At 41.8% G+C, this 27,646-nt stretch overlaps 1 protein-coding gene across 5 annotated transcripts in view; it reads right to left on the minus strand.

The window, feature by feature from the left end:
• rnf220a (ring finger protein 220a) overlaps positions 1-27,646 on the minus strand; it is a 279,000-nt gene that overhangs the window by 161,755 nt on the left and 89,599 nt on the right. The window contains exons 1-3 of one of the 5 annotated variants that reach the window (XM_088014371.1): positions 22,441-22,953; positions 7,829-7,916; positions 4,469-5,549 (exon numbers count right to left, since the gene is read on the minus strand). In XM_088014371.1, coding sequence (XP_087870497.1) covers positions 4,469-5,123 — 655 coding nt within the window. In that variant the 5' untranslated portion in view covers positions 5,124-5,549; positions 7,829-7,916; positions 22,441-22,953. Of the gene's footprint in view, positions 1-4,468; positions 5,550-7,828; positions 7,917-9,869; positions 9,987-22,440; positions 22,954-27,646 lie in introns of those variants that run through there. The other 4 variants (XM_088014370.1, XM_088014367.1, XM_088014368.1 and 1 more) reach the window with 4 other exon arrangements.

Here is a 27,646-nt window from a genome sequence, read left to right on the forward strand (position 1 = left end):
TTTCGTTTTCTTAAAATTGACATTTTACAATCTACTGGTTGGAAATTTTACGTTTAAAAGCCCAGAGGTTTGAATAGTCGGCTCCCAAAAGAATATCGGTTTAAAAGAAGATCAAAAATAATGTTGCAAGGGCCTGAGAAAAAATACAATCAACAAAGGAAAAGGGGGGGAGCTGGGAAAAAGAAAGTAGGCTTAATTTAGCATTGAGGGTCAGGTTCAGCGTAATTCACAAAGCCTTGTAAAAGTGCAGAGCCAAGAGAACGTCAACAAACAGACTACAGCTGTCGCGCTCGCACCGGGAGACGCTCATGCATACGAGAGGAGGCGGATGGTGGAAGTGAGAGAAGAGAGGAGGAGGCACGGAGACAAGAAAGAGGCAGGAGAAAACAAACAGGGTAGAACGTGCTGATATCAAGGAACCCACACACACACACACGCACACGCACACACACACACATAAGACTTCCCTACTGACACCTCATCCAACACCAGCAAATCCCCTCAACAAACAAACAAGTGCACCGCAAGGGTGGATCGTTCAATTTGTCAGCAGTCCCATTAATTCCAGCCTCATATCCCATAATTCCATTGCTTCTTTAAGTCTCTCTCTTTTTGCACCCTCAAAACCCTCCTCCTCTTATTTTTTCTTGAATCCGTTTGTGCTCGTGCTAAAACCTCGGCAATCCGTGTACAGTAAATGCTAATGGCTTTTTACGATGACGCGGTCCTCTTTAAGGCATGATGGGGCCTTTATGTGCAGGTTTAGCGGCTGACAGGTTAGCGGGTTTAGTTAACAGCCGACGTGCCTGCTGGCGCGGTGGCGGGATTTAGCGGGGGCTTAGCATTGAGAAGGCCACTGTTGCTTGGAGTGGCAGCGGACTCGACCGAATTTCACAGAAGAGACGGGGATTGCGGGATTTTCGAGACGTTTAATGCTTTTGTTCTGATGCGTGGAGACAGTCGAGCGTGGATCGCATTTACACGTTTGGACTTGGATAATTGGTGTGATCGGATTGTAAGTGGAAATAATGTGATTTAAATATATATATATATATATATATATATATATATATATATATACATACATATATGAAGCATTCCCTATATATGAGAAAAAATATGCCAGAAAGACGCTGCCGGCAAATATTCCACTTCTGTTTTGTTGGAGCGCAAGTTTTCTGCTAACATCATCTTTTTGGAAAATGCATTGAAAATATCTTGTGTGTTGGTTTAAGCTGCTTAAATCCATTGACATATTCTTCTATTAAAATTTATATACTTAAATTGACATAATTCAGGCTGGGAAATAAAGAGATAATGTGTGAAGTGCCTCTCAAAAGGGCTCTTATGCCTTTGGTCGACTTACAAACACAAACTTCAATGTTGTTTTTTCTTTCAATAGATCAAAACTAAGAGGTGGAAAATGGTGACGCGGAAGGAAATTGATATATTTTTCAGTGTGACATGCAGTTATATTCAGGCCACTTTATTCTGATGACCCCAAAATAAAGCCCTATGCATAGGGATAAAGTTGTAAAGAAGTCTTTTTTTTTTTTTATCTTTTCATTTTTTGTCTTATTTGGTTTTGTCCTGTCCAGGTGTACCATACCATACTATAGAAGTAAGCTGGTTAATTTACTCATCTTTCCAGTAAAACATGGTGGTCACCTTCCAGTTGGAAAATTGTGAACTTAAACATTGAGTGAAGCTATGACTGGATGGTTTAAATCAAAGTATATGGCCTCGTTAGAATGGAACAGTCAAAGTCAAGATCAAAAGTCTCAAGATGTGCAAAAATGACAGAAAACACGCCCAAAAAACCCTGCAGCTACTGAAGATATTCATGCTGAGCATTGGCTGCAAAATGCGAACACAGGGACCGCTTTTCAGATTTTCATTTGTAGACAGAAAAGAATATAACCCTTGTCCTCCATTTCCCTATTATGCACCATTTGCTGTTGGTCTAGCATATTACAACCCAATAAAGTGCTTGTTAAAGTTTGTGGTTGTGACATGAAACAATATTTAAATGCACAAACTTTTTAACATGTCTGTACATAGAGCACAGAACGTAGTTGCTACTGTCCACATGTTGCTCAAACAAATCCGACTTAATCGACAGCAAAACCTGGAACTATTTTTTGCTTCTCGTCGGTTTATGGCGTCCATAAAGCCACATGTAATTAATTTCACGTGGACGAGAGATATCTGCACTTTGTTAGCAATTGTAAATTAAATCCAAAGATTACAAATTATATCAGTGCTGAAAAGTTACCTCGAGATACCTCAGTGCACCGGGACAATACGTTCCCTGTTATCTTCAATGTCTTTGCCGCACTATAACGTATCCGTGAGATCGCTCAATGAAACTTGCTTTGTGAGGTAGAGAGAAAAAAAAACTAATGCTAATAACCCCTAAAGTAGTGAAATGGTGCAAACATTGACATGATATTTTAAACTGCTTGTGTACCTTCTATATAAAGACTGAAAAGACATTGCTGCTCTGTGACCACAGTCAGTAATGATACTTTATGATCCCAAGCATAATAAAGCTCCTAATCAGTATGGCAGTCCAAAATAGGTTACTGTGTGAAGCTGCCAGCTAGCTACACACACAGTGTGTGTGTGTGTGTGTGTGTGTGTGTGTGTGTGTGTGTGTGTGTGTGTGTGTGTGTGTGTGTGTGTGTGTGTGTGTGAAACAGCAAAAGCATTACCCTCATGGGAATGTCCCAAAGAGTTGTTTGTTCGTTACGGCTCCTCTGGATAGCCAAGCTCAGTGAAGGAGAACCCATAACTCTGTGCCGTAAGCAGCTCCTCTACACCCTGAAATGTCTTTAAAGCCTACGGCTGAAGTAGAAGCTGCTTTTGCTAAACGTTAACCTGGCCAGGTACAGATTTGAAAATATCTAAAGACATTCCATTTGATGTGACTCTGTCCCTGGTGCTTGATCTCGTCTCTTTAAATCACACCCATCTACGTAATCTTTAGACTCCTTCCCAACTGCCACCCTCATCCCACCGCCGCCAGCCACTGGGTCTCGTTTTCTTTAATTTCCTGCCTCTACTTTTCTTCCTTCATTCCTTTTTCTCACCCGTCTCTCCTGCGTTTTTTTTTTTTCTTTTATCGGATCAGTCTCAGGTCGTCGCCTCTGTCTCTCATCTGTTACATCAAGGACGAATCACCCACTCACAAATCCAAAGACGTGAGAGAGAGTGAGAAGAGGGAAGATTGATGTATCGATAAGAGATCAGGCAGAAAGTCTGTTGCAGCTTTTAATCTGGAATGCAGAAAAATATGGACCGCCCTAATTAGACGGCGTGAGCCCGGATCTCCGTCTGCACATCTCCCAATTTGCCACCAGGATCCGACGCAGCTTGTTGACATGTGTAGGAGATGTCGCCGGTCATGCTAAAAAGCTGTTTGTGTCTCTGCTAGAGTGTTTGTGTGTTTGTGCTTGGAGCTTTGACAACCCCGTGGCCACACACACACACACCCGCAAACACAGCCTGCCAAGTGTAAGGGTGTGTGGGTAAATCTTTTGGCAATGTGGCTGCCAGTGCAAAGCGATGATGAATGCTGATGGCAAAGAGCACAGCCAGTCTCTGAACCCGTCACACACACACACACACACACACACACACACACACACACACACACACACACACACACACACACACACACACACACAGATACGTGCACACACAATGATCAGATTCCCAGTGCATGAGGGCCAAATGGCATCGTTCCACTGGTAAATGCTAATGAGACCAGTGAAGCTTGTGCACTTGTGAAAGGATACCAAGAGTCAGGAGAGATGATGACAAGAGAACATAGATGGAATTGTTCATTGGTCTAAGACAACTCTGTGAGTTTCCTCACAAAATGTAGCAACTTTGTTTTTCATTTCACATTGTTAAAATTGTTGTTCTTATGAGAAAGCAATGCAGGAAAGTTTCTGTCTTTATCTTCGACTGACCAAATCTCTAAATCCGTCAAATGACTGAGGAAAATATCTTTAGAAATATGACACGTGAAATCCTTCAATTGTGTGAATGACAAATACTGAATAGACATAAAATATGCTGTTATTTGAAATTGTGGTTGATAAATGAGATATTTAAACTAGGTCCACATAAAGATGCCTGCTGATGTGTAAATGTAGTTAAAAGGTGATTGGTCAAATGGGCTAACCAAATCTGACTTCCAAGGTCTTGAAAAAGTGACATTTTCAATGCATTTTAAGGCTAAATAAGTTAAACTAAAAAGAGCTAAATGACACACAATGATAAGATTCCCATGAATGACCATAAAAAACATGTCCATGCATTTTGGGAGTTTGAAGGACAGCTGGTTTAAGAAGTGGAAATGCTAGCATATACCAAAGAAAACTATTTCCTTTGTAAGCTATGCTGAAAGTGCAATCACACACTCAGTACAGTGTCATGGGAAACGTAACTCAGTACTCACAGCGTTCAATGCGGTCCTCTGGGCTGGAGGAAGTCTCTCGGTCTGACAGGAGGCCGGACACGGCGAAGATCTTTTTCCCGCTGTCCTCAACTGCTTTCAAGGCACTGCTGGGCGAGCCTCCCGGAGGGATCTGGGTGCCGCCAAAGTCATATTCTTTCCCCTCGGCATCAGAGTAACGCAGGTGGGGTGAAGCCTCCGCATCCAGGCAGCCCTTGAGGCGCTTCGCCGGGGTGAACGCAGATTGATAACCGCCCGGTACCCCGTCCCGATCTTCCGGAGGCGAGGCGAAAGGCCTGAAGGCGCCCACACCGCTGTGGTTCAGCATGCTGATGGGCGAGCAGTCCAGGTTGGGCGGTGCGAACTGATGATGAAGGTGGAGGAGGGACGGAGGAAAGTCCCTGTTGGGAAATCCTGGCGGGACCGCGCCTTGGCGGTGATACATCGACGCAAAGGTGTACGAACCATTGTTGAATGGCAAATGGACATCCTTTTCGACAGAGACCGGGACGCCAAAGGGGCGAGGCTGCTGGCACGGAATCGAAGCGTCACGGGAAGCTTCAGCAGTAGAGGCCAACACCATGAGGGCTGGAGAAGCAAGAGGGTTTGGCAGATAGGAGGAGCTCTCCATCTTGAAGGCTGCCCGGTGGAGGTCCATGTCTGGGCGGTCGAAGGACGTTGTAAGGATTTTAGGAGGAGGAGGAAAGGATTCCTCCTTAGGGAAGCTGAAGACAATACTCAGTAGCCCTTGCAATGGGTTTGATAGGTCTAGGATGTTGACTGAAATTATTTAGTCTTTGGAGAAAATCTTTTAAGAAACTCAAATCATCTACTGTTTCAGCAGCCAAATTCACAAGGGAATGATTTGGCTCAGATCATTCAGGTAAATGCCACTGCGTGTGTCTGGACCAGTCAGTTTTGTACACTAACAGTAGACAAGATGGAGGTTGTCTTCCAGAGCAAGAGCAGGTAAAATCTTCCCTCGCTTACAGGTGCTGGATGTGATCTTGAAGTCAAATGGTCCGAAAAAGGAGGACATCTGTGGATCGTCAAAGCTGGTTCATCATCTTCTGGCAGTCAGCATCTGAGAAGATTAAGAAAAACATAACTTGGTCAAATTAGAAAGAAATCAAAATGCTTTTGCACCTTCACAAGTGTAGATGGAAAAGTTGGGTACCCAACTACCTAAAATCAAATAACATGAACACAGACACATTCTTGTCCTAATGCTATTCCTCAAAGAGGCATTAAGCATTTTCAGCAACCAGACTGTCGTCTGTAAGCAGAGAAAATGAAAGGACCACCCGGGGATAAAAAAAAAAGTGTCCTCAAGTTGACACCGTTGATCCGATTGCACAAATCCTTCCTTTTTGAAAAAGATGGCGCACAAACATTTCAAAACCCCACTTTCACTTTCTTCTTTTACACAAAAAAAACTTTTCCAAACCCTTCTCACATCACCTCTTCCTCTACGTTTTTTCCCCCCACATCTCGTCTCTTTCAAGTCGTTCTCATCTTGTCCTCACAACCCTCCTTATCAGACCGTCTCCTCCTCCTCTTCATTTTCTTTCCATCCTCATCACCTCTTCTCATCTTTCCACCGCTATCTATTCTCCCTCATTCCTCGATGTCAGATCTTGGGTTTAAGCAGCTTATACCAACCATCTCCCAGGATGTCATTGGACCAGAACCACTTGTCTTAAGATAAGGGGACACACACACAGATCCACGCGTCGCCCCCACACCCACACATCTGATAAGAGCCTGTGTGACTCAATGTTCAGCTCAACAGCTGACTCAGTGGGGCGAACGCAGCCCCTCACTCTTGCGGGCTGTGCCGTCCTATCTCTCCATCTAACCACTTTTAATTCCCCCAATTTTTGCTATCTGTGCCCCCTTTCTTTTTGCATCTTTCCTGTCAATCTCTTCTCCTCTCATCCCTACATCTGTCCCTGATGTCTCCACCTCGGCCTCATCTTTCTCCCCCGGGTGACTCAGATGGGCGATATAATATCGGCCTCTCCATCTGCCGTCCACGAGTCAGAGGAAATCTGACTGAGTGAATAAATTAGCCGTACTTGACCCCACCACCCCCCCGTGCACAAAGCATCCGAGGCAAGAGACCAGAATTTTCTCTCCCGGGGATTAGATTGTCGGAGGGTACGGTCGGTTGGAGGAACGCAGAGAGGAAGCCGATGAAATGCAAAATAGCATCTTAGAGATGTTTATCTTCATAGGGCAATTTAAAGGTGACTGCCTTGTTAAAAGTCCAATATGTTACATTTAAAGTGGGTAAAGATATCTCTGTCATACATGTGAGAGGAGATACTTTTTTTTATGTGTAAAATTTTTCTGCTTAAATGACAGGTCGCAAATGTATTAGTTAAACTGTTACAAGCAATGCCTAAAATAGATTTTACTACAAAGGTCAAAAATGTAGAAAAAAACAGTCAGGTTTGTTGCACAAAACAATGTGAACCTGCAGTCAGCATGTTGCATCATCTGTGAATCAAGTAAGTCATTATTATTATTATTATTATTATTATTATTATTATTATTATGAACATGGAGATCATTTATTTAATCTCGTCAACTTGTAGGCTCAATATTTGAGACTCTTATTTTGATGTAAAACAGGAAGCAGTTCTTCAGCTGCTTTGTTGTGTTGATTGAACAAACTAAAAGAAATTGCTTTAAATGATCTGCAATTTTGCATTGATGCATCTTGGATACATTATGTGCAAAGAAAGAATGTACCACTGAACTTCAGCAATGTGGTCTTTTTTTTTTTAAAAGCATCAGAGGTTCTGATTAGAACAAGTTTAAGTTTAGTAGCGGTAGTTTAGTTTTGGTAGAAAGAAGAAAATGTCACTTTTTCTTGTGTGTGATTTTTGGATGATGCTCCATGTCCAAAAATCACACTTTTTAATCTGAAGTATAGAAGGAAGAAGAAGTAGTAATTGAGTTGTTGCCATGTCATTTTGACAGAGTTAGTAATTTGCCTATTTGAGAAAAGTAAGCAATGAAAGTAATAAATAAGACAAAAACAGTACATCAACAATGTGAGGACATTGCTAACCAATAGCAGATAAAAAAACTAAATCTGCTTCATAGCTTCTATTCAACAAAATGCCACATTTCACATTTTATTTTTGAGTCTACAATACGTTTGCTTGTTTGTTTTACAATTTCAATGCTATTTTGGCTTCATGAAGACCCAGAAGTAGAAAAATATATCAACAAGTCGAATTGGACAAGATAAGAGTCTTAGTTTTCATCAAACATCATCTTTGTCTCATGTTACAGATGTAGCTGTCGTAACTCTGGTAACGTATGCTTGTCTAAACACACAGCAAACTTTACCTCACACAGCATCGAGTAGTGCAGTGAGCTGCTCTGGTTGAGCTTCAAAGCTTCGCCGACTACCATCCGACATCAAAGGAGGAACTCCCTGGGAAATGAAAGAAGAAGAAGAAGAAGAAGAAGAAGAAGAAACGTGTTTTATAGCTATCAGCTGTCCAAAACAATCAATTTTCAAATCAATTTTCAAATCTGATCTGGGACTTGGCATGGTCCTGTACCTCCCACACAAAGACACACACCCACACGGAAAACAATGTTGCAGAGAGGGGGGGGGGGAAATAGAGAGAAAGGGAAAAAAACGTGCTCCGGGGAAGAGAGGAGGAGATGGTGAGATGTTTTACATTACCACAAGTGTACAGTGGACGCGTGTGGAGTGAGAACAGCTTACGATAACACACCTCTGGTCTGGAACGATGCCACGGAGTCACATTACACATCTCTCATCCTAATTCACCAGCAACATCAATGGACTTTTTTCCCCCCCTCTCTGTTGTTGGTCACGCCAAAAATAGCACCTTCCGACTTTAATCCTAGTAAAAATTCTTTCTTTTAACCACTCTTCTGTTACTGTCCTGTCCAGTTTATGTGCTCTCTTTTACCATTTCTCAGCTGGCTCTCGCTCTGTTCCCTCTGTGTATCGGTACATGCGTTCCTTTAAGCAACCTTTAGAAAAGGAGGTGTTAATATACATGGGAGGTGGGGGCGGGGGGGTAACACACTGATGAGCACAGAGATATTACAATTTTATCATCATTACCCCCAACAAGTCAAGGGGGTGGCGAGTGAAGGAGCCACTAAGTGAAGGAGCCACTAAGTGAAGGAGCCAATCCAATAAGAGAACGGATGTTTCCTCACAGGCCGCAACGCGCAAGGAGAGAAAGGGGAGGTGAAATCTAACCAAAGGATGGGAGAAGACGGAGACGAAGTGAGGAAGCAAGAGAAAAATAAAAGATGGAGTTAAAGGCAGTCTTGTGATGGGGTTTTTTGTTCCACTGATCAATGTACGCTGACAATAAAAACACAGATGGGGAAAGAGAAATAGATTTCCAGCTCAGGATTTCAGGACGTCCAGAGTGTTTTAGAAAGTGCAAATGAAGAAATAAGTGTAAAGTCTGCTTTGTTTATATTTGTGCTGATGACATCACACGAGGCACAAGAACTGAGCTAACTAGCTGACGTTGGCAAACACACTGGGGTGACTTTCAGTGGATTCTCAGCATGCAAACTAATTGACAAACTCAAAGGAAGCACCACCAGCTGCAAATTCATGGAATCTTTTTCTTTTTTATTTGTTTTGTATGATAAGTTATGAGAGAAAACAAGAAGAAGGAAGATGCTGATATGTAATCAGAGCTAAAGGCTACAAATATTGTCTCTATGATCCAAGATGGCTGCCCTGTGTCTTGGTGGTATACTAACCATGACCCTGACCCAACCTTGCATGAAACCAGGGGTGTAAATTTTTACCGGCCACTCAGACATTTCACCAGCCACTATTTTTTTTCTTTTAATTACATACCCCATCAGTACAAGCATTAACTCTGTGAAAACTGATTTACTGACAATAAGTGTATCGTACATACAAACTAATTTAACATAAAGCATGGAAACCTTAACACAGGTGTAGTGCAGTAAGTTCACTTGAATTAATTACTAACAGCAAACTTTAACTACACAACCCTAACATTCCTGCAATCATTATCATTTTCTATGTTGAACATTTCGAGATTTTGGCTTCAACTCCCCCAGATAGTATTTACTTAAGATGCATCTAGTCATTTTTAAATGGTATCAATAGCTGTTTTCTAACTCTTCTATTGAAATTGACAATTTTTCTTATTACTGAAATATCTCAGAACGTGTTCATTACTAATTGCACATCATTCCTGTGTTATCTCAGTGTTTTTCAGACCGCCTGCTGCTAGCTTAGTGTAGCTTCCCCTCCCTGACTCACTCTCACACACCTGGCCTCCTCCCTGCATGAAACGCTCTTTTCTTCATGAAGATTTCCTCTCAATTTTACCGGGCAGCAGCAGCTCACCTGAACTCTTCCTCAATCGTCACGTCTCTCTCTCTCATCCTTCTCTGACGACAATGAATCACTAATTCCCCCCTCCATCTCCGCTACTCAATCTGCTCCAGCGGTCAAAGTTTGTGCGGTAAACATATCGGTTAGTTTGGCACATTTTTCTGAACAGGCTTATGTGCTTTTTAGCTTGCCGTAGTTTTTCTGAGACGGGGCGGGTCAGAAAAACTCTCGTATTGTATTCGCTCACTTTTCTCGGACTCTGGCTAGCTGAAATGGCGCTATCTATGACCTTAGAGGGGAGGGGCGGGCCAAGGAGAACCGAGGGATTTAATTGGATAAACCCAATGTCCGTCAATGAAATCAACCAATGGGCTGTCGCGGTCGATAACAATAATATATATATATATATATATATATATATATATATATATATATATATATATATATATATATATATATATATATATATATATTATTTTATTTTTTTTACATTTTTTGATAAATTATGACAGCGTAGGGCCGCCAGATATGGACACTAAATGCATCAGTCTGTAAACCAGACGGTCAGTCCTTCCCTGGATATAAGTTCAAACTGAATGCAGCACTGTTTTTCCTGTTCAAATCGTCAACCCGCCACAGTGACAGGTGCGTTGCTCCAATTTACACGCCTCTTCATACTTTTACCCGCATTTGACCAGTGGCGGGTGCTAATTTCCACCCCTGCGTCTAACCCCAAAACAGCACTTCTTCTTATGAGCCCCAGACATTGGGAACCTGTAAGAAGCAGAGGGTTTCTCACAATGTAGCATTTGTTGGTAAAATGGGAGTTATAATGTGAGAAATGCTAAAACACACATACGGACATATTACACGCATTAAACCATAACACCACTGATTATTATTTTCTTATCAGTAGAGTAGGTGTCAAATATTCCCTTATGTGTAATTTAAAGTGCAATCGGCCACACATGTAATATCTCCGTAATAGAAGTGTCAAACGGATGTTAATGGAGAGTGATGCGCGTTTCTTTTTTTTTTTTTTTTTCCAACCTTATTTCCAGGACAACAATCATAATTCCAGGCGACGTACACCTATGCATATCATCAATATACGAGTGCAATTACTTCCTATGCAAACACGCCGAACGTCAGCCGGATGCCACTTACAATCCCATTTGCCACCGCGTGATACCGCCCACGCATTGTGTGACACCGGGGCCGCGCGCGTTTTGTAATAGGAAATGTCACGAGGGAACATTTACCACGGTGTCATTATTTGATTACAGTGTGCAGGAATGATGCAGTTGTCAGCGCGATATTAAACACAGAGACGCAAGAGAGAGGGGGCTTTTCGCGTCAAATTTGCACTTTAAGTGACAACGTGGTGCAAGCCGACGAAATTGCAGTGTCAACAACAATGTGCTTTAGCATCGACGTTGGAGGAGAGCTTCCGCCTTAAAATACAAGTTACCGGAAAGACAAGGATTCCGTGAAAAAAATAAAGGACGTTTTACAAAAAAAAAAAAAAAAATTGTCATAGAATGTTATTTGATTGTAAGACAAATCAGGTGTGAAATTTAAAGGGCACTGAGGATTCAACACTTCAAGTCAAACAGAATAAAATGTACTTTCATTCATCTCTCAGATAATGCAACACTCTTCCTTTTTTATTAAACTCTTCTGAGAGTAGAAAGGAAAATTGGATCCAAAAAGCTACACCATCTCTTCTTCTTGAAAATATCCCTTCTGTCGGCGATTGTGGAAATACCTTCTTTTTTCTTCTTCTTAGCAGCACTGCTTTGAGTGTCTAACTGATGCATTTTATGGCAACACAAAGACGAAACATGTCATGTCAAGTTTTCCAGAGTGTCTGCTGAGTTTCGGAGAGGAACGAGGAGAGAGCATCCAATTTTTTGCCATAAAAACGTCTTGTCAGCTTTGACTGCTGCGCATGTGTGTGTGTATGAGTCGGAAAGTAAAACAGCCAAAGAGCTGAGGGTTTTTCTTTTTTTTTAGTGGAGATGGAGAGAAAAGCAGGCAGTCTTAAAAAAAAAAATAATACGTGTGCCAACCTAAATGTGAGTGTGAGTTAGAGTGTTCACGATTCCAGCTCTCTGGTTATATTTAGAAAACGTTGACAAGCATGAAAGTGCCACTCTTGCATTTTATTACAAGTCAGGCCAAGCTATGTCAGTCCTCTTAACTGCCTGGTGAAGACGCAAACACCCACAAACAAACAAACAAACAAAAAAAGAGAGCTTTAGAGCTAAAAACATTGTCGCAAAGGTCAGGCCTCAAAAGTAGAAATCATAAAAACAGAAGCAACTAAAACCAACCGGTCTTAATATGAAGCAAACTAAAGTAATTGTGCTACTTGCTGGTTTGTCTTTCAGCTCGACCAAAAAATGTTTGGCTTATTTTTTCTTATAAGTTGCATTTTTATTATTACTGTATCAGTTCAATTTCCAAAAGTGTATTTGAAAACAAATTAGCAAATGCTCACTCCTAATCTTGGCACCAATTATTATAGAGAGAGAGAAAAAAAACATTAGAAGGAAAGCAAACTCTCTTTGAACTTCAGCGGTAAGCTGAGCGAGGCAATTGTTCCCACCCATCGATACAGGAAGGCGATTTCAAAACGAGCTCAAGTCTATCACTCTATCTGCGTGAATGATTAGCGGGAAGTGGAAACATTTTAGAGCCGCTGGCAGTCTTCAAAGGACTGGAAGTCTCAGCAAATTCACCTCAAGAAACTGCAAAGAAACCAAGCTGCATCGAGACTCTAACAGGCCTCTAAAGTTTGCCTGTTGAAACATAACATGACAGCACATTTTACAAAAAGACCTAGCAAGGGAAAAGTGTGTTCCCTATGTAAAGAATAGAATATGGGTGAAGTTATATGGATGGAGCCCACACCTTCTGGAACAATGTCGTTTGGACAGAAGAGACCAAAGTAGAGATAGATGGCAATTAAGCACAACATAAAGTTTGCTAAGGATCTGGTCCTTAGCCAGGTTTGTGAGGATTTGTTCTTGTTTTGAAGACATACCATGTTAGCACCTTGCAGTTATTAAGAATGCAGCCATCTTTCTCTGCATCGCCTTACAAAAAGGACCAAACCTGAGCTTTACTGAACTGTAGAACTGGCAGAACTGAAGCAACTTCAGAAAGAAAGTTGCTCAAATTTCCTGCACAAAGATGTGAAAAGTTGATAAAATCATAAAGGAGTCTGTGCAGCTAAAGTTGGATTGATGAGAATGGAATCCTGGTGTTTACTTCTCTTTTGTTTTTTTCATGAATAACGTTCCCACTAGATTTTTGCTCAGTAAATGACAAAAAGTTTGCAATCTGTAGACCAGACTGAAAACATGCCTTCATACCCAAAAGACAAAGTCGCCACTCCTATTTAAAAACCCAGTAAGAATGAAAATGCCTGCCGTCATGACGCAAGCACAAGCAAGGGGATGATCAAAGTAAACTTCCTGCGTGCACATCGTGTTTTGCATCTGGGGCCTTTTATCTTTTTTCTTTCTTACTAGCAAAATGGAAAAGTCCTGACCTGCAGACAGGTCCGTTCTGTATTCCAGACGGTCTGCGATGTTTGTGCCCGTGCGAGAGAGAGAGAGAGCATGTGTGTTTGCTGATGTCCGAAGCAACAGTCAATACTATTGAAATCTACTCATTCATGTCTGGCCATGAGGCGAAGCTCAAATGTCCTTGTGAATAAGAATCACAGCCATTTGTATCTCCGCTCTCTTCCTCCTCCTTTCGCATATTATTTGTCCTTGTCTTAACTTTCAGCTGTTAGAAGGAAGAAGAAAAAAAAAAAAACGCAATATTGTCTCGGAATGCCTTTCGAATATCTAATCTCGCGTTTCCTTCCTCTGCGTTTTCTCCCCTCCGATATGAGATCCGTAACCGTGTTTATTCGTCGACAGCTGCTGCGCCACAACAACCGAGACAAATATCACTGGAAGATTTGATAAGAGGCAAACAAACACATCACAGTGAGGCGGACGATGACGCTCGGGGAATATTCTGGAGCAAAAAAAAAAAAAAAAAAAAAAATCAATAATGATCGGATAAGCTTGAATTTGGTTCACTGAAAACAAACACGTTTGGTGGGGATGTTTTATTTAAGCAGGCCGCGTTTTTTTATTGATGGATTTCATCGAATGCTCCTGCAAAGAACAAAAAAAAAAAAAAAAAGATTTACTGCTTAAATTTCACTTCGACTTCAGAGACAAAGTCGCAGCCAGCAGAGAAGAAATCGCTTTGGAGAAAAAAAAAAAAACAATCCCAACGTGTAGTGGGGATTTTTGCACTTTTTTTAAAAACTTTTTTTAAATCCTTTTTTTTTTTAAAACTTTTTTTGTTATTAGCAAGGAGGCTTCGCATGAGCCCACTAATCCTTCCAGACAAACGCGGTCCATGCTTAAATAAATCATATGCCTACCAAAGTGTATTTCTGCCCACTGGTAAACCAGATCTATTCTTTTGTTATGCTTTCGTTCCCAGGCACCGATATTATATTTTTCTTTTTTTTTTTTTTTTTTTTATTTGTCTCCTGTGAAGTGCAACATTAGAGCTGACCTGAAGTTAAACAGGGCCCAAGGCAGATTAAGATTCGGGGGCCCCGTTTCCAGTTAGCTCGTTTTCCACCACTAAACAGAGGTGTGTGAGATGACACATGTTTTGGGAAAACTCTGGATTTATTTATTTATTTATTTAATCTGTTGGTAAATTTCCAAAAACTTAACACAGTGTGACTAATGCAGCATAACTTAGTCCAGAGCTCACCTATCTATTATTATTATTATTATTATTGACAATTCTACGGTGGGTTTAATACCAAAAAAAGAAAAAACGTACAGAATTTTTTCGTATCTGGATCCCTCAGCATGGGATGGGACGATACGCGTTCCTGCCACTGATGAGTTTGCTGTATGGTTTGTGTCATTTCAACCATTAACATTTTCGCCTCTTCCGTTTGCGACACATATGTCTTACCCTGTGCTCTCCTTGTCCCACTCACCCCAGACCAGCAGGGGCCCCCCTAGGCAACTGGATGCAATGTTTATCCTTTGGGCCGGCTCTCTGCGGCACGTTTCATGTGTTTAGCAAGTAGAGAATTGCAGACTTTCTCAATCTTCATGAGACATGGGCAGGTTTGTATAACTCTAATCCCATCTAAAATCTACTTTAAATTGATTAATATTGCCTCATACATACCAGTAGATAAAGATTTGGCTGACAGGGAGACCAAGATTTTGATCTTCTCTGTCAGAGTGTGACTATGTGCGTGTGTGTGTGTGTGTGTGTGCGTGTGTGTGTGTGTGTGTGTGTGTGTGTGTGTGTGTGTGTGGTACCAGCTGCCCTTGTATGAGTCTTTATTACTGTGCTGGGTTGTACAACAGCAGTCTCTAATCTAGCCGGCTGGCAGGCAGGCGGCAGGCCGGCCAGTCATTACAGCAAGCTGCATGCAAGTCAATTAGATGCAGTTTAACAAGGAAAAACTGTTGCCAGGTAAAAAAAAAAAAAAAAGAAAAAAAACACTGTTTTCACTCACTGATTTCTGCTGCAGTAATCCTCTTTTGTAGAGTTTATGACGGCGATTTAAAACAGAGGAAAACTTATTGTAGTTTTTGTGTGGGTGTCCTGTCCTGGCAGGAAAGGCAGCAGTGGGGGTGGGTCTAGTTTGCCATTCAATGTTGGTGGCCTTCAGAGATGGCCCAACAACAACATCTGTAGAAGCCGTTTTGAAAATCGGAAAGTGATTACCGGGACATGAGGGTGGAAATAAAAGTGAAACAAAGGGATGATGTCGAAGGACTTTTTTTTTTGAGTTGGGCCCGATTTTGCGAGGGTGTAACGCGAGCGTCAGCCGGCGTGTGCGCGGACAGGCAGGCAGACGTGCGACGGGATGTGTTCCTGCAGGTACGCGTGTCCATTTACACGCTGATCAGCCTGCCCCCCACTCCCCCCCACACCCCTCACTCCCCTTCCATATCAGCCTCGCTTCCTGCCCGCATGACTTACAGGCCGCACAGAGAAAGATTATAACCAGGCAGAGAGAGCCTGTGTGCAATCGATGAGAGCAAATGCACCAACAGTGTCTTCTGGGGAGGTGTGTAGATGTGCGTTGGGGGGGGGGGGGGCATATTAGCTTATTTTCCAAGCAGGGAGCTTGTGATCCGGTCAAGCAATGCAGCTGACAAATGGGGGAAGAAACCTGAGAGAGACGTTATGCGAGGAAGGAGGGGCCGGTTTGGGCCCTGGAAGGATGGTGAGACGCACCAGAGACGGAGACACGGAGCAATATAGGGAATAGAAAGTATCTGACATCCGACACAACTCCCCCCATTAGGCTAATTCTTTGACTTTCTCTTGTTGCCAATAGCGTCTCCAAGTGATATTTCCCTCTGTAACGGCATTACGAGAGGGCTGCCTTCTCCAATGCAATCAAACCATTAAGCACAGCACAGCATCCTCCTCTATGGAGTGATTTCCTTCCAATAGAAAACGACTGGATGGGAGCTACTCCACTTTCCTGTCATCAATAACAGAAATAAGTGTGTCTGTATGCATATTTGCAGGGGGAGAGGGAGAAAACTCAGCTCTACAGAAGGGAATTTTTAGCCGGATGATGCCATTAGCAATGGAAACAGATGTATTTTTTCGAAGATATGGCAAGGAAATGAGGTTGGGTCTGATTTATGAAGGCTCCGCAGGGGAATGAATGGGGCAAAAACAAGGTATAAGTGACAGATATTAAACAGCGCCACGCCTTGGGGGACACAAATAAATCGGCAAAAAGCAACCAAAAAGAAAAGAACGCAATAAAAACAGAAAGATGCTCCGAATCTCTGAACATGTAATCAGGAGATGGAAGCTGATATTTGGTGGTACATCACAGCCAGATCTTAGCAGTGGCTAAATGGGGTAATGCCAAGTGGGCCCCAAACATTCATGACTGGATGTTTGCCAAACATCATTTCTGTGGGGTTTGATTTTTGTTGTATTGTCATGAATGACAAAAAAGTAAAATGAGGACGATGTCAATGATGCCGGATGTCATGGCAGCAAGCTTTAACTCCTTCCCTTTGGTTTTTTGGTGTGCTTCAGAGATTCACTGTAAATTTGGAATCTAAGAAACTTTTTAGAAAAAGCAAATGCAAATATTCTTTCAGAAAAAAAGCCTACTTTCACGTGGGAAAGCATAAATATAGTTCAAGTTGATTTGTGCCTAATTACGAACGGTTTTCTAATTTTCCACGAGTGCAAGAAAGTCGTGTTGATAAGGCACCAAAAGTGGCTCCAGCCCCGCAGGCCCACATCCTCCTAAAACTGGCTCTGGGTTGAATGCCGAAAACCAAACGCAACGACAGAATTTCAGGAATTTCATATAGACATGTTGCTGAGGCAAAACTTGACATTTAGGTCAAACCCCTGCTCAGAGTTTTCTGAAGAGCCTTTAAGTTCTCACATTCAACAAGCTGGAGCCTTTAATGTACATAACTGTGTCATTCAGGCATAATTTTTTAAAAGCAAGGCCGGGTAAGAATTCAAAACATAAAAAAAAACCCTAAAAAAAAAAAGAACATATCAAATAATAATAATATGGCTAAATAAATCTAACAACTGATTCAAGCTCCTTCTTCTTCTTTTTTCCCTCCTCTCCAACATGCTTGCAATAAAAGAAAAAGTAATCTGCATATAGAATTGATCAGTCAATTTAAAAGGGGGTGGCCTCTGCACCCCCGCGATCATCTCCACCCCCAGTGGTTGCCCTGTTGCCAAATGCTAAACTCAAATTAATAAACACCATAATCCGTGTAAGACTTTCGGCCTGAGGAGGCAGTGGGGTGGGTGGCCAGTAAATTAAAGAGATGGCCATTCCCCAGCCTCCCTCAGAGGCGCCACGGTCTGCAGCAGCAGAAATATGAATCTCACTTAGTCACACCGGAACAAAATTGTATCCAAAAAAAAAAAAAAAAAAAAAGAGCTGAAGCATAATAATGTCAATATAAAAATATGTCAAATATAAAACTTTCCAAACCGAGTTCAAACGGAACATTAGACGAATCCATCAAAAAAAAAAAAAAAAAAAAAGAAGAAGAAGAAGAAGAAGAAGAAAAAAGTTCTCAAAACACAAAATGAGCAGCGGACAGGCTGCAATTTTCAATGCCTTAATAATAATAATAATAATAATAATAATAATAATAATAATAATAATAATAACAAATTAGGAAATAAATCACGCCTTTCTTGTATTTGATAAGACCGACAGCGCTACAATGATTGCATCCGGCCACGCATCTAACCATCATCATTATGGCGTTAACGAGATAACAATAACGCAAAGTTTTTGGAGATGCAAAACGCGTCCGGCGCACTTCTCTCCCCCCTTCTCCCCCTTTTCCTCTCTGCTGGTGTCAAACACGTGTTATTTACCGGCGACGCGTTCATTTCAATTACCTCACCGCATGACAAAAAAGGACTCTTATTAGCACAACAAAATAACGCAAAAGTGGAGGGGGATGGGGGTAGGGGTGTGTGTGGTCTCAAGAAGCAGAGAAGGAGTTGGTTGTGCTTTTAATGAAGAATTAGGATTTAGTACATATTGATAGGACTTAATAGACTGAAGGGGGTCATCAAAGCAGTCGCGACTGAGCGGCTCGTGGGTAATTTACTATCAGTGTCATCTTATGGGACAGAGAGGGGGTGTGTGTGTGTGGGGGGGGGGTTAATCCCTGCGTCATGACGCATTAATATTCCCACATAAGAGGGCAAAAAACACACTTTTATGCAGGCCCTAGTTGTTGCTATTTGATAAATCCCTAGGAGGTTTTGCGGCTTTAAACAACACCACCGACATCAGGTTAGAAAACAAACTCGTCATTAAAAATTATTATTAATTATAAACTGGAGAAATAAATAGAGGCGGTTCAGGTGTTGCACTGAAATAATTTCGAACAAACTCGTGTGTTCTTCTGATTTGCCTCACCGGCTTAATCGTGGATGTTGCCGTGGAAGTGAGAGCAAACTTAATTCACCTGGCAATTAAACACGCCGAGAGATTTTCTTTTATTTGTTTTGTTGTTGTTACTTTTGTTTCTCTCGGCACCCAAATTCAAATAAACTTCCTTCCTCGCGCACATCGATCCTGCAGCAGAGCGGTGTGAAATGGACATTAATTTTAGTTCACTTGTCGCGGGGCGAAGAGGGGAGAGGAGAGGAGATCAATGGCGAGAAATAACAGCTGACTGCGGGGTGAGAGCGGGGGGAAAGGCGGCTGCTGCTGCTGGAGGAGCAAAACGCTGACAGATAAATCATCTTCTGCTGTACTTTTCCTCGAACATCGACACTTTCGTTCCTCTCTCTCTCTCCGTTTTTTTCCCTTTCTCGCGCTTATAGATTATACTTTCGGGATGAGAAAGATGGTAAAGAAAAAAGAAAAAAAAAAACCACAAGTTCAGGCCTTAAAATGTGAAGAATTTTTAAATAAAAAGCGACACATGAGCACCGGATTTTAAAAAGCACAGGTTAAACTCTGCAGCAAGAATAAAAAAAAAACTAAATAGTAGATTATTTTTTGTATCTAATAATTGGTTAAGGTTGTAAGTAATAACGCTGAAAGGTTAGAATGAATGAAAAGTTGCAAAATACGATCGCTGTATTGATTTAATTAGAAACGAGGTGAGAAACATTGTGTATTCAAAAACAGTTCCACTCACGCAATAAATAAACGAGTTGCAGGCTGAAATAAATAATAATAATAATAATTTTTCAAAAATAAGAAAGGAAATTTATTTAAGTAACCACAACTTAGAAAAAAACAATAATATATTAATAATATTAATAATAATATTAATCTAGGCCCAATTAAAAATGGAATTTAATTTTAACTTTCCGTAAAATAATAAACAAAAAAGCTTATCTAAAATAAGACTCACTGAATTTATTATTATTATTATTATTATTATTATTATTAGACAAGACTTTAATGTTGAAAAGGGAAAAATACAAAATGAATAAACAGAAAATAATTATTTAGAAATCTAAATTTAAACTCTATATATATATATATATATATATATATATATATATATATATATATATATATATATAAATAAATAAAGAAATATTTATTAAAATCATCGAATAAATTCGTTTTATAGAAACAATGTGCAGGTCTGTGTTTCAAGTGCGGAAGACGCGACTCACAGCTGTTTAGTGAATTTATTTCTAACCATATATTCTTATTAATATCGACTAATTAGAACATAACTCCAGATTGAGTGAATAACTGTCAGGCGTGTCACTCTGTCATAACTCGTGATTTATCGGCACGGCGATAACTGCTTCTGCGACACCGTCTCGTTTTGCACTTTAAAGACAATTAACCGTATCTAATATGTTCAGTAGGTAAATTGCAAAAAAATAATAAAAAAAAGCTTTTGCTGGTCGTTTAAAGGTAGAGCTGATTGATCTGATCGATAGAAATCAATCACAACGAGTTCGTCGTGGAGTTATGTGGTTAGAGCTCCGGACCCGGACTCGGAGTCGGAACGGAGTCTCCGAGTTCCTGTTTTTGGAGGAGCTGTAACTCAATCATCGGTGACCCGCCCCGGGCGCACCTTTGCTCCGTGAAGTGCCGTCTTTTTTTTTTTTTTTCTTTTTTTCTTACGCGCATTTTATTGTTGGCACCAACTCGGGAAATTAGTGCTAATAACTCCGCCGTACTTTCCGCACAGCCTTCTAATTGTATTATTATTCTCTCCTCTTCTGAGCGCCGCGGCACTTCGCACTGATTGAAACAGGCTCGTGCGCGTCCCCTTGTACTTGTTGGCTTCCGTTCTGCTAACAAGTTAAAAAAAAAAAAAAAAAAAAAAAAATCTCGGGTTCGGAACAAAATCATCTGGGAAAACGTCAGGGAAAAGTTGGTACGATTTCATCTCGGAGCTAAAATGTCACGAGAAGCAAAAAAGTAAAAAAAAAGAAAAAAAAGAAAAAAGAAAAGTTCAGTCAAACTCAGTTTACTTCACTTTTATTTCCAGACTCTTCGTTGTTCCTCTAAAATTACAGATCAACACAACCCTATTAAATTTTCCTATATTTTCCTTAACAGATACCTCAGACTTAAATGATGAGCGACACCGAGTCGGCAGCAGCTCTCAGTCCGTATTCGGGCTCTCTCTGCCCGGCCGTGAAGCTGGAGGAACCCCCTTAGGGGTCTTCCAGAGGCTGCATTGGTCGCTGCTTATTTAGGAGACGGTGGGGGGCCGATGATGTAAATTATATTCTCTCCCCCGTTAACAGGTGTTTCCCAACTGCTTTTTACCCCCCCCACACCACCTCCCCACTCCCCTGTATGTGTGTGTATGTTTGTGTGCGTGCACGCACACACGTGCACGCGCCTCCTCAATGCAAGCCGTCTGTTTCTCTCCCCGAGACATTAACTTTAACAAGGTTTTCCACAAAAATGACCCATTTGCGAGGTAAAATGCACGTATCTGCCCCCAATTTGTGCTAAAATCTCATATTTTTCCCCCTCGCTCTCTTTGTTGTTGTTTTTTTTTAATAGTTTTTAATTATACGAAAAAGTAAGATTTGAATGAAAAACAAAAATAAAAAAAAGAAAAGTTTTCAAGTGGGACTGAAATGCAAATTCTGTAATATAGAGCAGCAAGTTAAACGTCAGCTTATTTTATGCAACGCATCAAAATCTACCTCATTATAGTCTTTATTCAACCGCAGCTATAACTTGGTTAGTATACGGCTATTAACCCCACATGCGCTCCTTATTATGTCCGCTTTTAATACTCTAACGTAACTGGAACATTCTGTTGGTGATATGTAAAAAAAAAAAAAAAAAAAAGAAAAGAAAAAGAAAGAGCTGCTGGGTTCGTGTTCTTGATCTCCAACTAAACAAATCTGGGAGCAGCAGGCCGGCGGGGCGCTCATTAATGCGGGTCAGCGAGGTGGTGCTGATAAAAGCTCCAGGAGAAAGTTTCATATTTTATTTTATTTTATTTTTTTCTGGTTCTATCAGTGCGAAAAGATCGGGAACACTGTCGGGAAGCCGAATCTTCACCTACAAATCTGCGTTCAGAACTCTTAAAAAAAAAAAAAAGACAACAAAAGTTGAAAGAGCATCAGCTGCGTTCTGTAGAGAGAGCTAATGCGCTTTAGTGACAGCAACGTGTGCGTAATGGCATCGACGCACGCACCGCAACAAATCAAGATGCCACTTTTCTTGTTTAAGGGAACCCCGCGGCGCACACTGCACGCACGCGCCTGCACGCGCACGCAAATGAAGAAGGCATAAACAGATTTTAAACGCACGCGCGTTAGTGTCCAAAACCCGTGCCGTGATTCTTATATATATATATATATATATATAAATGTATACTTTTTTTGCCATACTTTTTATTCTTTTGCGCTGCAGTCGCGGAGAAAGTTCGAAACGCTTCCAAGGAAATCAGAAAGACGCGGCGAGCGCGACGGAAAGGAGTGAAAGCGGAACGTGTTTTGCGCTTCAAAACCAAACAACAACAACAAACAGACAGGAGTTACTCACCTCTCCGTGGCGAGAATCCGCTTCTACTGAAGACGGCTGCTTCGTTTCCGGTGTTTTCTTCTTCCCCACTTCTTCTTCTTCTTTTTTTTTATTATCCTCTAAACAAACCGAAAACTTTTCTGCGGAGTTGGGAGTATCATCGGAGCGGCACCGGCCCTTTCTGGACGAACACGCAGCCGCAACCGAGAGATAACGTTGAGACGCGTTTTTTGGAGAGGTGGGGTGGAGGGGAAAGAGCCAGAAAAAAGAAAAAAAAAGAAAAAGAAAAAAGAAGTAGTTAACACCTCCTCTGGTTTGTTAGTTTGCCACAGCGCAACCGGAGAGTAGGACGAGGAGAGAGTAAGGGACTTAGAAAGAGAGAGAGAGAGGGTGACTTTCCACCACAGACACGCTGTAAAGTGGGTATCAATGGCACGATCGCTCACAGAGAGGGACGACCAGTGAGGAAAGGAGCGGCGGAGCCGGCGAGAGAGAGCGCTGGATCGCAGAAACGGTGGCAGGCAGTGGTGTGAGGGGAGGGTGGCGGTGCTGCTGCTGCGGAGGAGGAGGAGGAGGAGGAGAGGTGTGGGGAGGAGGGGAGTCACAGTGCTCAACAGCGACGTGTGTAAGGCTGGAGCTGAGCAGAGAGCGTGGGGGTGGATGAGGAGGGACGTGGAGGGAGACGGGAGGGGAGGGGAGGAGGGCGACCGGGGGTCCAGGGCGCACCGAGGTGCAGTGCTGCCGCGCAGCGCTCGGGTTGCTCAGTGCCGTACGAAAGCACAGAGAAGGAAAACCTCACAAAACAAAACATTTTTTATCTAAGAATCACCCGATTCTTTTTTTTTTCTCCTCATCTCAACTGTTGTTCATAATTGCAGACAAACCAGCGCCCTAAACCGAGCAAGAGCAAACCTTACGGATTAAAGCACTCACATATTTAATAGAGTAAACATGAGAATAAGATTTAAATCAAAGAACAATAATAAAAACATTTTAAATCTTGTGTGGACTGTAACTGGGTTGTTTCCCCCCCGCTCCTTTGCTGTCTGGCGTTTCGTTCCCCTGGGTGATTTCCACTGCGCTTTGTGCGCAAAGTGAATGAATTATCCCCCCCCACCCTTTCCACAACCTCCTCTCTCTTTCTCTCCCCTCCATCCCAGCCGCCCCCCACCCCGTTTTTCTCTTTCACTCGCTAGAGAGAGACGGCTATTTGCCATAAAGCCAATGAAGTCCAGCTCTTAACAAAAAGAAGTGGACTAGCAGACACTCTTAGAAAGTGCGTACAAGAGAGACTGAAGTTAGTGAGACAGAGGGAGAGAGTTCACTAAAGCCGTGCTGGGTGGCTGAGGGATGCGAGACTCACGGTGATAAAACACACTTGTCAGAATGTGTAGTTTCGTATCATTTCCAGATACTTAAATTCTAATTTGGACGCAACAATAAAGAAGTTTTTTTTTGTTTGTTTGTTTTTTTAAAGACAAGCCAAAATGAGACTTTAATAAATTGTTTAATTATTATAATAATAATCATCAAACACTTAATTTGTCTGTACTGATTTTTTTCTCTCTCTCTCTTTATGTGAATTAAATTAGAAGTACATCTCCCGGTTACCAGCTTCCTACATCAAACCATTTTGACCAAATGGTCTGAACACTAATAAAGAAGAACGTGTGTAGGGTTTAAAAGTTTATTTCACTTGAGAAAAAGCAAAAAAAAAAAAATTAATTAATTAATTAAATAAAAGAAAATGCTTTTAAATGATCTGCTAAGTAAAATCCGAGCCTTAGACGACAGAAGCTCTCCTGTCCCCTCTGTGCTGCGTCCCCCTGCTGGCCACATGTGGAAGTGAACCTTGATCCTGGAGCTTCTCTTCCTCTCTGAACTGCTGAGTGTATTGGCCTTCAACTGCATAAATGAAGACTGTGTTCCAGATCTTCAGTGCCTTTTGCGCTCAAAATCAATATCTAAAAGGAATTGTTTAGGTTTTTTTTTAATATAATGCCTTTTAAAAGGTGAGGAGCAGGTAAGATTTTGTCTACAGCACATAACTCATCTGACATCTTAATTTTATATCGATCCAGACGAGTTTGTCCTTCAGTGTAAAAACAAACAGCCAGTGTAAAAGGCCCCCAAAACCAAAAGTGGACTTCAGCTGAGATAAAACAGCTCCAGTTTAAAAAAATAAATAAATAAATAAAAACTGTCAGCACATTTACGAGACTGCTATTTTACGAACCTTTAAACTGTCTTGATATTTGCATCGGACGGTTATTTCTAAAGATACCGACAACTGCTTACTTGGAAAGCAGGCCTTTTTCTTGTGCATAACGTCAGACAGAAATTAACATGTAAAGCACTTCAGGCCAGACTTTGGCCATGAAATGGAAAAGTATTCAGGAGTAACATCATCGTCAGCAGATGGATGTACAGGGCCAGAACGACTTTCAACAAAGATGAAGGGAGAGAATCTAATCTCGACAGTGAGAACGATTTCTTAACGTCCAACGTGGGTCAAATTGCTGTAAGTTTGGCTCAAAAGTGGACACTTCTGTCTGCATTTTTAGACATTAAAACAAAGGAGTATATGAGCCGATCTCAAAGTCAGTGACACAAACTGAACTTTCCTACACTGCTAGTGTACAACCCAAGTGTTAAACATTCAAATGTGTGCTATTTCCATCCACCAGTGCAGTACGGATATGTAGATGCATTGTCACATTTACAACTATCCATTTAAGCTTTGAACGTACATATTTTTCTGCACACTGATATCACTGTATAGTAATACCACAACTTAAAAAAAGAAAGGAATTTGCTTTGGAGCTTAATGTGTAGCTTCAATTTTAATTTTCCTGCCATTTTTTTGTATGAATTACAAACTTCATTGCACCTCTTGCAACAAATGCCGTGTACTGACAACAACACTGCCTCATGGCCAAGAGTCCTGTGCTTGGCTTTAGTGTTGGAATCAGGTCGATTGCTCAGTGGGTAATCAGGATTTACACGAAAAGTTGACAGCAAAAAAAAAAAAAAAAAAGTGCAGGTAAGACGGCTGAGCTCCTTTTCTGAAAACCCTCAAAGGTTCTGGAGGCGTCCCTTCAAAGCCCTTTACCAACAAAATGAGCCTTCCTCTTCCAGCTCCTCCCCACCGTCTAAAAGTGCATCACGAACACATTGAGACTCTTCGTCCTCCACCACCAGCTCATTGCACATAGAGCCACGTTTGACTCTAATAGACTGTTGTGTTTTCGAATGGAAGCAACTCTTTGATCTGGTTTCCCCCGACTATGTATGTAACAATGGCGTGGGAAAAGGAAAAAGGGAACGTGAGTGCATTTGGTTTGTGTGTGTGTGTGTGTGTGTGCGTGTGTGTGTGCTGGGTGGTCTCCTTGCACATGGAGGGGCAGCGGCAGCAGTAGCACTGCCATTAGTGGTGTGTTGTCTTGCTAATAGGCTCAGTTTGGAGTCAATGGGCTGCCTGAGGAAGAGGACCATCCATGTATTAGATCCTTCTCCATTCAAAGTCTAATGCCACCCTTTTAGTCCAGCCCCCTGATGTTTTTAAATGGTGCCTCTGTGTGTATTCACAAGGAAGCACTTTGATTGCACCTGTTTCACTCCAGAAGTCTCCGCACTGCTTCTTCCCCCCCTTCTCTGTTAACCTAAAATATATTTTACAGTATTAAAGTGCCCATCCATAATAATCCCCACGGTCCTGTGACACGATGTAAGCGTCTGTTAAAAGAGTCGGTTTAGCACGCGGGGTTGTGAGGGCGAGGGCTTGTCCTGTTCGGATATTTCTTGGCGTCCATCTGAGCTGAGTCACGTCCCGGCGTTATGAAATCCCTGACATCTAACACGAAACGGCGGAGAGCTAATGAAAAGCCAAGCTGGCAGTCGAGGGTCGGGAATGGCCTTTGGCAGCACGCTCTCACCTCTGCCTCGACCAGGTCTGTCTGTAAATTGAATCCCACTTTGGAAAAAAACAAAAAACTCAAAAATAAGAGGACTTGAATGAAAACTGCTGGAGAGGTTGTGATAAAATGGTCCAAACAACACCACCACCACCAAAAAAGGATGTGGAGGGAGTTGTTGGTAAAGTTGGTTTCAATAAAGCAACGTTTCATTCTCTTGAAAAGTGATTTTACGCATGCATACCTGCATGATGTTGGGACTTAATTATCTGCTGTTGCTAAAATGGCAAGATTAGCTTGTGCTTCAAGCAAAGCTGGCAAATCTTCTTCCCTAAAGCCTAACAATTTCACATTGTGATGTTGAAAACATGGAGTTTACCTTTATTTAATCGCAGGTGCCTTCAAGCTTTCCATTGGCCGTTGAGCCTGTTCAAAGGAACAAACATGTTTCTGGGTAGATTGGGATCATTGCATGCATCAGCCTGAACATGAGGCTGGAGAAAGCACAACTGACAGGAACAATATCATACACTAATCATCAGTATCGGCCTCCATTTGACTGCCCTCCACTGGGCCTTTTTGAAGGTGCAGATCACATAAGGCCTGTAAGTTACAAAGTGGGGTCTGTGTGAGTCAGACTTACTTGTCCAGCGCATCAATAGGGTTGAGATTCTGAGAGCTCTGGAGCCATTCAGTACTTTAAACTCTCTCTTGTGCTCCTCAAACCTTTGCTGAAGCATTTTCACTTTGTGCGAAGGTGTGTCCTCTTGCTCAAAATGGCAGGAACCGTCAGGGAATATGATTTCCATGGTAGGTACATGTCAGAGTGGCATCCAGATAGCCGGCATGTCCTAAGGTTTCTCAGTACAAAACTCCATAAGGCATTCAACTACCTTTAGCCTGATTTGTATAGTATGGCATGGTACCTGTAGCACCCACATATTCACGAAATGTCTGAAAAAAAATTACATGATTTGTCAAACCTAGTCACTTTCTTTCTTTGCTCTGTGGGAGTGATTATTGTTAGCCGACTGGACCTCGGCATGCCGACTTGTCAGCATTGTGTATCAATACTGCCTACTCTTAAAGATCTGCATTGATACACTGCAAGGACTAGGTTTTGTCTGCAGGCTGTTTTGCTGCATTTGGCATAAAAACTACCAAAAATCGTTGCTTATAGTATCAGATACGTCAGCTTCAGACACAGGCAGAGGCGCAAAAAGTGGGTATGCAGCGTATGCAACGCATAGGGGCGCAGCACCAGAGGGGGCGACGCGCCGATTATGTTTTCCCATACACTTCAGCGCGCCTCA

Source organism: Poecilia mexicana, unplaced genomic scaffold (genome assembly GCF_051168715.1).
Source record: "Poecilia mexicana isolate PSO_F unplaced genomic scaffold, ASM5116871v1 scaffold_17, whole genome shotgun sequence".
NCBI lineage: Eukaryota > Metazoa > Chordata > Actinopteri > Cyprinodontiformes > Poeciliidae > Poecilia > Poecilia mexicana.